Source organism: Ursus arctos, unplaced genomic scaffold (assembly GCF_023065955.2).
Source record: "Ursus arctos isolate Adak ecotype North America unplaced genomic scaffold, UrsArc2.0 scaffold_18, whole genome shotgun sequence".
Taxonomy (NCBI): Eukaryota; Metazoa; Chordata; class Mammalia; order Carnivora; family Ursidae; genus Ursus; species Ursus arctos.
Genome location: NW_026622852.1, coordinates 44,082,802 through 44,096,766, shown reverse-complemented (window position 1 = coordinate 44,096,766; position 13,965 = coordinate 44,082,802). Strand labels below are relative to the sequence as shown.

The 13,965-nt window shown below is 49.3% G+C and overlaps 1 protein-coding gene across 3 annotated transcripts in view; it reads left to right on the top strand.

The window, feature by feature from the left end:
* ASTN2 (astrotactin 2) overlaps positions 1–13,965 on the top strand; it is an 844,134-nt gene that overhangs the window by 286,685 nt on the left and 543,484 nt on the right. For all 3 annotated transcript variants that reach the window (XM_044389549.3, XM_026513856.4, XM_026513855.4), the window contains one exon: positions 6,318–6,425. In XM_044389549.3, coding sequence (XP_044245484.1) covers positions 6,318–6,425 — 108 coding nt within the window. The remainder of the gene's footprint in view (positions 1–6,317; positions 6,426–13,965) is intronic.

Sequence of the window (13,965 nt, the reverse complement as noted above, 5' to 3'; positions counted from 1 at the left end):
CAACCATCCCCTGAATCTGGTTCCAAGACATTTCCGTCACCCCAAAAGGAAACCGTATATTCACAGGCAATCACTCCCTGACCCTCTGCTCTGTCTACCCAGCCCAGGCAACCACTGCTTTCGGTCTGGATGGATTTACTAATTTTGGATGTTTTACATAAATAGAATCGTGTAATATACAACCTTTTGTATCTGGCTTCTTTCCCTTAGCAGAATGTCGGCAAGGTCTCCATCCATGTTGTAGCAGGTGTCAGCGTTCCTTTATGGCTGAGTAATATTCCCTCATGCAGATACACCATATTTTGTTTTTCCATTCATCAGTTGGTGAACGTTTGTGCTGTTTCTACCCTTTGGCTAGCGTAAATAGTGCTGTTATCAACATTCGTGTACACGCGTTTATTTGAATGTCCTATCTTCAGTTGTTTTGGGGCATGCCTAAGGGCAGAATTGCTGGGCTACGTGGTAATTTGGGGTTTAGCTTGTTGAGGAACTGTCAAACCATTTCTCATAGAGGCTGCACCATTGGCATTCTCCCCAGCAACGTATGTGTCTTCAACAGCTTCTCTAACACCTGTTATTTTCTTATTCTTTTGATTATGGTCCACCTCCTGGATGTGACATGGTATCTCATTGTGGCTTTGGTCTGCATTTCCCTAAGGACCCAGGACTCCTCTTTGCATGAGAATAGAGGGTTTTTTGCATCAGACAAAGTCATTCAAATTTGGGGGCTCCGCCATCTGTCATTTGTGTGATCTCGGATAAGCAATGTTGAGCTTCTGCAGGTTGGCTTGCCTCGCAAAAAAATCAAGGTGATACTTCCCTCTGTCTCGGGCTTCTTGGGAAGCGTAGGTGGGCAACTGCATCTAAAGTGCCCAGAGCAGTGCTTACCACACTAGAGAAGCTGCCTGCCTGTCTTCTTTAGACTGCATTCCAGAAGGTTCAAGACCAGAGGAACGGGGGTCCAAGGAACAAGGGCGAAGGAACTGCTAGTTCCTCTCCTCTCCTCTCCTCTTCTCTTGCCAGTCTCAGGCCATTCTCACGTTCTCTCAGCCCTAAGTGGAAATACTTGAGTAGTCCTGTATAATTAATGGCTGCACTTTACTTCACTAAATCACCAATTTCATATTAAAATGCTAGCAGAGGGGGCCCTTTTCTAGCTGTCTGAATCATCTCCAAGTCCGTGTGTAATTGGCCTGTGGCCCCTTCGGATTATATGGACACGCAGAGACTGTAGGACTTGGGTGGCTGCCACCTCCCCAGGATGTCACAGAAGGCAGAGAGTCACCCCCCCCCAAGGCACTTCCTTTTCTTCTGTGAAACTCAGGCAAACATTGAGTGAGTGAGGCATGTGCGGTCGCCCTCACTTCTTTGGTCTTAATGCTCTTTACATACATTCTATCATTTTCCTCATAATGACCATGTGGGTTGAGAGTTCTTGTCCCCCCTTTTAAAGATGAACTCAGAGAGGGTAGGTGGCTCGCCTAAGCTCACACAGCTAGCAGTGAGAACTCAGATTAGGACTCACATCTGACCCCAGCACGGTTGAGTCTTTCTACCCAAGTGGCTCATTCATGATGCCCAAGTAGAAATCTGCGAGACTCTAAGTGCCTGAAGATACGATGGCTGTTGTCTTTTAGTGGAATCTGAGCTACCCCATTTTTCATTCAATTCACATTAAAAAAAAAAAAAAAAGATTCAATACCTTAGTGGGGTCTGTGACTTACTCATCTCTTTCTATGCCCAGATCCTGGCCCTTAATTATGCCCAGTAATGTCTGTTGTCGAATGCCTCCAGAAGTATGCTCTCTGATATGGTAGGCATTTGCACGCAGCTCATCTGTATTGAGGGGTGCTGTAAGCATAAAGTATAGTATACCCTGGGTTTTCAACACTTATCTTAAAAAATGTATAAAATATTTTAGTGATAATTTTGTGTTAATTACATATTAAAATGATAGGATTTTTAATACATTGGGTTAAATATATACTGAAAATTAATTGAATCTGTTTGTTATTTCCCATTCTTTTTTTTTTTAAGATTTATTTATTTATTTGTGAGAGAGAGAGCGCGAGCATGAGGACAAGCAGGGGGAGGAGCAAAGGGAGAGGGAAAGGGAGAGAATCTCAAGCAGACTCCCTTCTGAGTGTGAGCCCAGTGCGGGGCTTGATCTCACAACCCCAAGATCATGACCTGAGCTGAAATCAAGAGTCAGATGCTTAATCCACAGAGCCACTCAGGAGCCCCTGTTTTTCCCCCTTCTAATGTGGCTCCTAGGACATTTAAAATGACAGATGCAGCTTGCATTATTTTTCTGTTGGACAGGTTGGTGTAGAAGCAACTTCTCTGAGCTTCAGCTTCCACTCTGGAAATGGTAGCTTGGTCCCTACAGCAAGGAGGTGAGGTCAGAGGTGGGGGAGTGGAGAGGGGCTGGAGAAGCTTTCATGGTAGTCAGGGGCACGATGTCCACGGGCTTGGGCATGTGTGATCGTGGAGGCATCACTAGGATCTAACTAAGCCTGAGTGGAGTTCCTACCACTAGCACAAGTGCAGAGGTCCAAGAGAGGAGCTGTGAGAAGCGGAAAATCCTCCCCGGCTTTGGGGCGGGGGGGCAAGTAACACACCTGCTAATCCTCGCAGGCGAGATCAAGCTTTTGCCACTGCTCTGCCTGTGCACACACACACACACACACACGCATGTGCACACGCAGGGTCCCAGGATGTTTTCGCCATGAGGCAGGCTTTGCAGGTAAGCAGACCTGATTCAGCCCCCGCTCCCTTGCTTACTACCTCGCAGCAGCTCTCTGAGATGCAGTGTATTCATCTGTAAGACAAGGTTCGCAATGCCTTCCTTACGGGGATGGCTGTGGACGTTCAATGAGTTAGCTGCGCATATGTTATTGTGCACTGGTGTAGAGACCAAGGGAATAGACGCCGCAGCCATTGCCTGCATGTGAATTGTGGTTCCTCTACTGACAAGCTGTGTGACCCTGGGCAAATTACTTAATTTGCTTGCGCCTTCATTTCCTCATCCATTAAAAAGGGAATAAAAGTAGCAACCTCCTTCCTAGGGTTATTTAAGGATTAAACAAGTCGATACATGTAAAGGGTTAGAACAGTGCCCAGCAGAGAGAGTGCTATGCAATGGTGAGCTTTTTTTTTTTTTTAATTGTATTAGAAATGTCTGGTGACTTTCCTCACCCCTGCTAGACTGTCCAAATAGGGAAAGGATCCTGTCTGAGTCCTGTCTGTCATGTTCACCATGGCAGGAACATAGTAGGTCATTTGTTTGGGAGAGAAAGGAAAATGAGAGAGGGGGAGGGAGGATTTGGCCAGAAAGTTTTAAATAGGAGGGGGTGGTGGAGCACTGAAGGGGATGCGGAGGTGTCTGAGGTAGACTCCTGACATGCGCAGACCCCAGCCTTTTTCCCTGCTGCCCAAACATAGCAGGAAGGACAGGTGCTTCCCGTACATAAAGTAACTATTTTATCCAGTGCCTTCATTTTTCCCTTGGCCAAAAATTATGTGTGCATGAACAAAAACCCTCCCTTGCTCCCTCGTCCCTCCTCCTTCCCTTCCTCCCTCCCTCCTTCCCTTCCTCCCTCCCTCCCTCCCCCTCTTCCTTCCTTCCTTCCTTCCTTCCTTCCTTCCTTCCTTCCTTCCTTCCCTCCCTCCCTCCCTCCCTCCCTCCCTCTTTTTTTTCCTTTTTCTGTAATGGTAAAATATGTCAATGGCAGTTTAAAAAGCCCTCCTAAACTTTGGAGACCTTTGCTCTTCCCCTGCTTCCAAAGCATCTTTGGGGCCTCTGCCAACTCCATTTCAAAGGAGAGCCTTTAAAAGAAGGGCTGCATCTAGTAGAATCTGGAGTCTCCTACTGTCTCCAGACCCTAACCTTAATTGCGGGAGGTTGGGCATGTTTACGCTAACGGACAGGGCCAGGCCAAGCACACATTCGAGGACAAAGATCAGACATCGTTGTCTCCTATACTCTCCCATCCATTACAACATACTATCTCAGGGAAGGGAGAGGGTGGGTATTAATCTTTCCACGTTACAGAGCATTAATTTGAGAGGCAGTGTCACAAGTGGTTGAAAGTCTGAACTTGGCCGTCGGTCACACGTGGGTACTAAGTCCAACTTCACTCATCATTAGCAAATCGCTTTCCTTTTCTGAAACATGGTTGCTTCATCTATAAAATGGGCATCAGTACACCTCCCTCCGAGGGATACTAGGAGTTTGGAATGGGAGGGTGTATGTGAAGCTGATCACACAGTGCTTGGTGCCCTGATGCTGAATGGACAGTCTGCCTTCCCTAAGGTTCCCTCTTGAGTTATTTCCAGGAAAGCAGTTTGCATCCTAGGAAGCTCAAATGTGGAGCCGGACAGACTAGCCCAGAATCCTAATTCTCATACTCATGTACTCATCAGTGTGTGACTTTCCCCTTGTGTGTCCTTGTGTCTTTATTATCTAGGTTGTTAATCACACTTTTGCTGTGAGTATAGCATGATGAGGATTGTACGCAATAATGTATCGGCATCTTCTAGGCACATAGCAGATCACTCAACATGTGGCTGGAATGAATGAACGAAGGCACAATAACCATGTTGCAGACAGAGCGTCTGCAAGTGGGATTTCTATATCCTGAATGCCCTACCAGAGTAATGCCTTAAGAAACTCTTGTTTGAATTGAGCAATGTTTCCCTCTGATCTACGTTTTTCTTTTCCTTGGGTAGAATTTTCAAATAGGTAATAAGTTTGTATGGTGCTTGATTCAACTGATACAAAATATTTATAGGGAAAAGTGGTCTCCCTCTATCGACCCTGCCTCGAGCCACTTCTTCATCCAGCACTTCTGCTTCTGCCTGGTTCCTGAGTCTCCTCCCAGACACAGCCTATCGATGTCGATGTCGGTGTCTGGAGATCTGTACCCAAACCAAAGGCCCTCTGCTTCCCTGCCCACCATGCGCCACCACCATGATCTGAAACTCTCCCCCCACTGTCTCCTCTCTAGGGCAAAGAGCTTACCAATGCTTTCATCCCTCTCTTCCCACATTCTGTGCTTTTTTGTTAATGATAAAAATATATGTATAGAAAAGCACAGAAAAAAAATTATCTGTATTCCTCCCTGCAGAATTAACTGCTGTTCATATTTTGACATATTTCTTTCTGGCCTTTTATCTTGATCACGTTTGGAATCCACTGTTCATTGTGTGTAAATGCCTCACCCATCGGCCCCCCCATTCCTGAGTGTGTCTCTGAAACAGCCCTTGCCCCCTCTCCTCCTCCCCATCCTCACTGCCCCCTGCCTCCCTAGATGCTCATCGCCTCTCACCAAGGGGTCCCTGAGCCTCCCAGCTTCCTGTGCTCTGCAGCACCCATGTTGAGGCTTCTGTGCTGCTGTCATGACCTTCATGGCGTGCGTGGCTAATGAACGCGTCCTCTTGCCCTGGCACCTTCTGTGACCCGTCTTCAGTGTGGCACTGGACCTTCCGTGAAGCTCCAGTGATCCTTCCTGTCAGCACTCTACTCATCGTGGCCCCCACCCACCTACGCTGCCCCTCCCCAGGGATGCTCAACTCTTACATTTCCCTGGAACTCCATTCTCTGCCACTGAAGCCCCATTCATCCTTCCAGCCCTGACTTAAATCCCCCTTCCTCCATAAAACCTTCCCAGGTCCTCTGTGTTGGGATGGATTGCTCTCCCCCATATTCTCAGCATCTCATTGTGTGGAAAAACATGACCATGAATTAGGTTAAAGGCTCCTTAGGATCCCATTTGTCTCCTTGACTAACTTATGATCTGCGGGCTGGCAAGGACTGGGCTGTATCTATCTTTGTACCTCCAGTGTCTGGCTCTCGGCTTGGCATCTAGGAAGCACTTGCTTGAAATGTGTGTGAAATTAAGTTGCCCGAAGTGTTGTCTTAGAGGCAGGCTCATCATACTAAGCAACAGTATAACTATCAGGTAGTTAGGACCCACCACAAACCAGATATTTTATGTATCCTGTCTCCTTTAATTTCCATAGCAACCCTACAAGGTCAATAGTTATTGTCCCCATCTTATTAAGAGAGAACCCAGGGCTCAGAAAAGAGAGGCGTCCCCTCAAGGCCACACAGTGCGCGGCTGCCAAGCCATGGTTAGAACCCAGATCCGCCTCACTGCAGAGCCTGAACTCCATCCATAAATCATGCCAGCTCCCAGGTCGCTTAGGATTTACAGAAAGAAGTCTGGGGATGGGGTTGCTGATCTTTGGGTCGGATGAGGGATTTAACAAGCTCCAGGATGTTTACGTGACTAATGGATTGCTCTTCCTTTCAGGGGGAATCAGCTTTGGGAGAACCAAGGGGACTTCGGGTTCAGAGGCAGACGACGAAACGCAGCTGACGTTCTATACGGAGCAGTACCGGAGTCGCCGCCGCAGCAAAGGTAAGGGGGGGCCTTGGGAAGGTTCCACAACCAGCATTTGTAGGAGGAAAGCCTGGGAGTCCGACTCTGTGCTCAGTTACAAACCTCAACTTTTCTTCGACCTGGTCCCGATGCGGTTAACACAGCCTGGCATCCCAAACCCTGGCTAGACTAGCGTTGTTCATTTATGGCTTCCCCTTCCATTCTTTATTTGCTCTCTGTCCTACCTTATTCCTCAAAGGATTTGGGGAAGATTTTTTAAGTTTATGCAGTGAAAAAAAAAAAAAATCCAGCCCAGGAATGAAATAAGTAAGGGAATTAGATTGAAAACAAAATAGGAATAAGGAAAATTATTCAAACCCAGGTTAGATCGATGCAGGGTGATGCATGCCATACTGTTTTTCGTAGTTCTTAGAAGGAGCTGGCAATTTAATGCAGATATTTAACAGCCAAAGTGCAAAGGGAAACAGATTCAGCAATAAAATGTGCGGAGTCTATGGGTTAGAACCATTGTTCAGGAAATTCTCTTTACCTGACACCAAGACCAGAGAGAAAGTTCTCTAGTTGGTTCCTCTAAAGGGGACTCCTCCTCTTTGACTTTCAAGACAGTGTCTTCAACAGGTGAAATCTGTCCTGATGCATCATTATTGCTCACAATGACACTCAAGGTAAGGAGGCGTCAGATGCAGAAGCAGGACTCCATAGGGCTGCACTTTGGGCCGAGGTCCACAGTGCTCTGGTGATCACACATCCTCTGAAGGGAGAATAGAGCATATTTCAGGCAATCACCTCTGAATGTAATTGCTCATCCCTGAGTGTTTTATACGGATGCAGAAGCGGCAAGTTCAAGGTTGCAATCTTGGAAGAGAATGGGGAGTGGGGGATGGGAGGGTACAAACATGTATTCTATGCCAGTGATTAAGGAGAGCTCCACTGGCTTAGACCAGGGCCCAGAAAGAAGTAAGGGTCCTCTGGCAAACATGAAAGCAACTAATCAAGACACGTGGCCCTTTCACCTCTGCACAGAGTGGGCTGAAGGAGTACCTGGGGTAGGGAAGAGGGAAAGAATCTCCCTTGTAGAACGGTTCTGCATGCATTCCATGCACGCATGGTGGACGTTTAAAGAACACGGGTCACATAGCTGCTCTGGGCAACTTTTGCTCTTAGGCAAGTTATCTGCCTTCCCTATACCTCAATTTTATCATCGTGAAATGGGCCTCATAATTGCCTCATAGACTCGGGGATGAATTTTGGTTAAGTTACATGAAAAGTTTGTGATGGGGCACCTGGGTGGCTCAGTCAGTCGAGTGTCCAACTCTTGGTTTCAGCTCAGGTCCTGATCTCAGGGTCCTGGGATTGAGCCCTGTGTGGGGCTCTGTGCTCAGTGGGAAGTCGGCTTGGAGATTCTTTCCCTCTGCCCCTCCCCCCATTCTCTTGTGTGTGTGTTCTCTTTTTCTCTCTCTCAAATAAATAAATAAATCTTAAAAAAAAAATTTGTCATGGCATCTGGTACATACTAAGGGCAAATTAAGTAGATGTTAGTAATGTCGATTCAGTTCTCATTGTGGGGTTCCCTGTGTCCCTACCCCTGGCACCTTTCATGGAAAAGGCCCTGTGTGGGGAGTAGCTCTTTTGACATATAGCCTGGGAAGGTTCTGCAGCCTCTGCAGTGATTGGAATAATAGGGCCTGCCTCTCACTCCTTCCCAAGCTTTGGCTCCCTGGTATCTGCTGCGTTGGAGATTTCAAAGTCTGTGATGGATGATTCTTGACCTGTCTTCTCCCTCCCCCACTCCAGCAGCCAGAATTAGAGCTGGGGAAGTCGGTGGGTCTCCTCTGCAGGACTGGGCTGTTTACAGCTAATTGGAAAAACATCCATCACGGAGCACGCCCCTCGTAAATCGAAGTTAAACTTTCAAAAGAAAAGCAAAAGCCAGCCACAGGACTCGAGATAAACGGTTTGGCCTAGTGCCTCCATATGCTGCAGAAGGCCAGGCTGTGCTTCCAGGGGCGGGAAGACAGGGTGGTGATGCATCCCCTCCCCCCTGCACCTTCCTCCCCTGGCTCTCCTGCCAGCTGAGTGCTGCTGCTTTGTCCCTCTGGCTGTCCACTAGAGCTGAGTCCTTCTCCCTCCGCCTCTGGTTCCAGCCACGTGTTCCTCTTGCTTCCCAGGCCTCTGGGATGCTTGCCTGCCTGCGTGTTTCATTTCTACTTCTTTTTCTTGTTCTCCCCCTTTCCTCTCTCCTTCCCTCTTTCCGGTATCACGGCTTCCTTCTCTTCATCCCTCTCTTTCCTTTGTCCGCTTCTATCTTCTCCTTTTCCTTCTCTCATTACCTTTCTCTCTCTTCCCCTTTTCCTATCACTCTCTCTTCTTTCCTCCAGCTATTTCCTGGTGGACCCTTCCTTCCTTCTTCCCTCCCTTCCCCCACTCCTTCCTTCCTCCCTCTCTCCCTCCCTCCCTCATGTACTTCAAATATTTGTCAAACACCAACTGTGTGTCTGACACTCTTCTAGGCATTGGGGACACAAATCAAGCAACAATTTTTAAAAGACCTGTCCTCCTGGAGCTTGCATTGTATCGAAATATAAATATGTTAGATGGGGACAGATGCTCAGGAAAAAGGCTGCAGCAAGGAGGGGAGTGGAGAAAGTCGGGAAGGAGCTGCCGGTTTCAGTGCCCTTTGCATCAGTTCCTCGGGCCTCTTTCCAGGGTCACAGGGACGCCTTCCTGACACTGCGTGGCAGCGTCATGGTTATTGGTGCTGCTGCTGTGGTTCTTTGTGGGGCACAGACAGTGAATTTGGGGCTGGCAAAGCCTCCGCTCCAGCCAGATGCACTTAGAGCCCCGTACCATTTCTGCAGACACCACGTCCCCCCCGGGAAGGGCTGTGACCCGTCCTTGCGGTTTCTTGTATGTGTACGAGAGTTGAAGCCCCTTCAGCGCTCACTGCCCTCATGGGGAAAATGCACAATATAGAGGTGAGCTGGGGGAAGTTTGGGAGCCCGTGGCGGTGAGAGAGCCACGGAGCAGGGTAGTGAGAGCGTGGATGCTTGCAGGGAGCCGCCTGTGTTCCAATCCCAGCCACGCCGCCGACTCGCAGTGCCTTCTTGAACGTGAACCTTCACCTCTCTGCACATGGGCGTCCTCCTCTGACAAGTGAGGCTAGTAAAATTAAAGCTCTAGGTTTAAAATCAGTGAGGTTTAAAATCCGTTCATGCCAGTCAAGCACACAGGCAGGGGTGAAGGAAGGAGAGAAGATGTGTAGGTGGTGGAGGGAACTAAGCTGCCCGGGAAGGAGCACCGGGCTGAGTGTGTGGGCGGACTTCTGATCTGCTGCCGGTGCTGTGGGACCCCATGCAAGTCACGCCACCTATCCAGGCCTCTGGTCTTTCCTCTGAATCGCGGGGGAGCCCAGGTCTCTGAGGTCCCTTCGCTGTCATGCTAGCGGGACTGGCTGTGTGTCTGAGAGAACTCCCTGTTCGCGAGGTGCACCTGGCCTCCTTTGCATCATGCCTGCCCCTGTTCCGAGTGCCTCTCCCCTTGCCTGGTTTTCCTTTTGGAGAGGGTGTCTGTCCCTCACCTGAGAGTGACCTCTGTCATTCCATTGGACTGTGCGTTCACCCCCAGGCCTGCCCGAGCTCCCATCATGCCAGCCCTCTCCCCGGCCTCTGCCACCACCACCCCAGAGGCTCTTCTCTCCACATGCAGTGAGCCAGCAGCTCCCTGTGGACTCCCCTGGACCACGCAGGCCATTCTGATTGTCACAGGGAGGAGGTGATAAGGTGCAATGAGGTGGGGGAAGAAGGAGCTAGAACCACCAGGAAGGGCACATCTCTATGCTGGTTGGAAAGCGTGACCTCGTAGCATTGGGAATCCATATTCAATCACCACACCCCCTTCAGTTCCAGCTGCAAACAAGACCTGGGCTGTGCGTCCCAGTCTAGGGACATGTGGACTGTGATCAGGGCGTTCAAATGTTGCCGCCTCCAAGGCTCAGAAGGGAGTCGGCACCGTGGGGTCATCTGACAGTGACAGGAGCTGTGGTTTCCAGTCCCGGCTGGATTTGCCACCAGTTTTTGGTGCGACCTTGGCCACAGCCTTGGCCAAGCTGCTGCCTGTGTGTGAGTCTCACCTCCCCAGCCGACAAGTAGGGGTTGAAAGGCATGCGCAAAAGCCAGTCGGTGAACATTGGTGAAGGTCTCCCTGAGGGCCACGAGTGGTGCTGGGGAAGGTGGTAGATACGTTGCAAGAGAGAGTGTAATAACCTGTTCTCTGGATGGTTCAGACTCCCAGCTTTGGGAGAAACAAGAGAGGTAGAGGAACACTTGAGAAATGTGGGAGGGCTTCCTGGAAGAGTGGGAACTGGAAGCTGACCCGGGCCCAGACCTGGCTTTGTCGCTGTGCATCCATCCACATGACAGGAGCCAGTAGTCTCAATAGTCTTGGCTTTAAAATGGGGTAGCCATAGCGCCCTCTAGGGGTGACTGTGAGGATCAAATGGGAGTTTGAGTGTCTGCTTTGTACAATGCCCAGCAACAAGCTCTCCCCTCTCCATCACTGTCATCCCAGTCCCTGTTGCCTCCATCCTTTGTTGCAAACCTCTAAAATCCCCTCCTCAACCCCCTCTCTTACTGCATTCCAGCCCATCCTCAACCCTGCAGCCAGAGTGGTCATGTTTAAAATGTAAATAGGGTTCATGTTGCTTCTTTGCTTCGACGTTTCAGTCCTTCCTTTGCATTTAGGTTGGATGTGTTGAGTAGCCGGCCACCCATTTCCCCAGGGCTCTGTGTCCTCCTGCCACCCAGGCCTCTTCTCCAGCACTCCCACATCTGTCCCACGGGAACTGTCACAGACGTTCTCTCCTGGAATGCCCCCCTGCCCCCGCCCTTTGACTCACTGTGACATCTTCACTCACGAGGCATGTCTCCAGCCACGCCATCCTACCCCTAATTCCTGTTTCAGTCCCTAGTAACCGCTGTGGTCCTACCCTCTGCAGACTCCATCCCCACTGCAACTTTACATTTACCAGCATGTTCTCTGGGGGGTGTTTGTATCCTCCACAGAGCTGGAAGCCTCACGAGGATAAGTCCACGGCCATTTGTACCGAGCTTTCCATCCCTAGCACCAAACACAGGGATGGGTCCACGGTAGGCACTGGGTTAATATTTTTCAATGCATGATTAACAGATGAATGAATGAAAGAAATTCCTGGCCTGGTATCTGGATTATTATAAGTCCCCAGAGCAGATGCTACTTTTCTATCTGCCCCTCTTATCTTTGCTCACTCCATTTCCACTTGCAAGAACAGAGTCTGCAGTCCTTTCCTCTTCTCTTTTCTGCTCCTGGTGAGCAGAACTGAGGCCTCAGCCCTGCCCGTTCTTCTACTTCAAGGCCCCCAGGGAAGGACATGCCAGGTAGTGGGAGGAGGGCCCGAGTACTGAAGTTAGAAACCCTCTCTGCCTGGTTCTTTGAGCATGCCTGGAGTGTGTGAAATTTGAAGGGTTGTAACAAGTTCAGGAGGCTCCCTAGCAGAGGAGGATACACCCAGGGCTGATGGTAGGGAGAGGGCATGGAGTAGGAGGAGGAGAACATCTAATGGGATTTTCCTACCTCAGTCTCTCTCTAGCATGTCCCACGAAAGAAGTAGAAGTGGCATCAGATTCAGCTAGACCTGGCTGTGAATCCTGACTTCTCCTCATCCCCCTGGTGTAGCCGCAGTGGGCTTTTCATCTCTGGGCACTTCCTTCTCTATACAATAGAGCTGTTGACACCCACCTCCCAGAGTGAGCAAATGTAGAGATGGGACATGCCAGGACTCTGAAATCCTGTTCTTTCTCCTGAAATTTCCCTTTCCTTGAAAGCATCCTGAGCCCAAAATTAAGTCAGCTGAAATTTCATTTTTGGCAATAGGAGCTACTGGAAAGAGATTTGTGATACAGTCTGAGAATCAACCCTGGCTTCCCTGAGTCTCAGGTTTTTTTCTAAGGGAACTGGGGCTGTCATTCAAAGACGTCTGGTATAGCCAGGTAGAACACCATAAGCAGGGAACCGTAAGGATCAATATGGCAAGTGGGTGGACAGGAAGAGAGACGAAGGAAGTGAGAAGCACAGACCGTGTGTGTCTGGCGGGGTTTCCACAATCAAGAGTCAGCAATCTCTTTCCGTAAATGGCCAATTCATAAACATGGTCATCTTCTCAGGCCATGAAGGTACTGTTGGAACTCCTCAACTCTGCTGTTGCCCTTGAAAGCTCCCAAAGATAACATATAAATGAAGGAACATACGTGTATCCCAAGGAAACTTTGTTTCCAAAAACTGATGTGGGTCCAGATTTCAGTTTGTGGCTTACGGTTTGCTGAGTCCTGCCCTGAAACCTCGCCATCACAGAGGGGGTCCTCACCTGTAGGACCGGTGCAGGAAGCATGAGTGAAATCTCACGATGCTTTGTGAAATGAATCTGATTTCATTTCATGCATGGTCTTGCTGCCTAAAGGAGTCTATGTGTCCCACACAGAGGTCTGTGTATGGTCCAGGAAATAACCATTCAATCCATCACTTGTTTGGGCTTTGACAATTCTGACCGGGTCCCACAGGATTAACTAATGAAGGAGTTCGAGAAGATAGATGCCCACTGGGCAGAATTTCACCTTTATGAATCAGAGATGACACTATGTACGGCAAAGGACAGTGGACCCAGAGTTAGGAGATGTGTACTGAAGTCTGTATCCCTACCGCTAACTCGCTTCATGGCCCTTGTCAAGCACGTGCCCTCTGAGGGCCTCAGCTTTCCCATCTGTCAGACAAGGATGTGTGTGCCTCATGTCATCAGGTCTGAAGCTCATTCTAGTCTAACGTATATTTATGGAATCAACAACCTTACTAAGCAGGATGCTGGGCATTGTGGGAAATGGGGGCTGGGCTGCTAGCCTCAAGGTGGTCATAAACTCCTTGGGGGTGCTGCGGTTCACACAGAGAAGCAGTGCTGAGCAGGAGAAGCTAGTGTATAATTGAAGGTCCAGATGAGAAGTGCAGATGGCCTGTCCACCCCCAGGCACAGTACTGAGCAGCAGACAGAGACGCCCAGCTGCTGGATGGTTCTAGCAGCGCCAACACCAGCGTGGGCCTCCCGGCCCAGCTCTGCGCGAGTGGCTCTGTGGCCCTGGGCTACCGTCTCTCCCTCTCTGGACCTTGCTTTTCTCATCAGCTGGTTGCCCAGCCAGCTTCAGAAACCCACATGTTCTTATTCTCAATCTCGTGCACTTCCCTCAGCTTTGCCCATTAGCTCCCCAGCAGAGACAACCAGAGTGTGAATGCCCTCCTGGTTTTGCCTCTTTGTTTTAGTTTCTTGTTTTAATTCGGCAATTCTTGAAAGGAGATTTTCTGTAGTGATGGGACTCTTGAATTGTAAACAGAACTTTGTGCCAATCTGTATGGATGTATGATTTTTTTTCTTTGTGGTTCTCCCCACCAATACCCCCCCCCCCCCACAACACACTGTTTAATCCTCTTCTAGAGGAAGACGACAGCTGAGGGAAAGTTCAAGCCCTATCTGCAGAAAAGG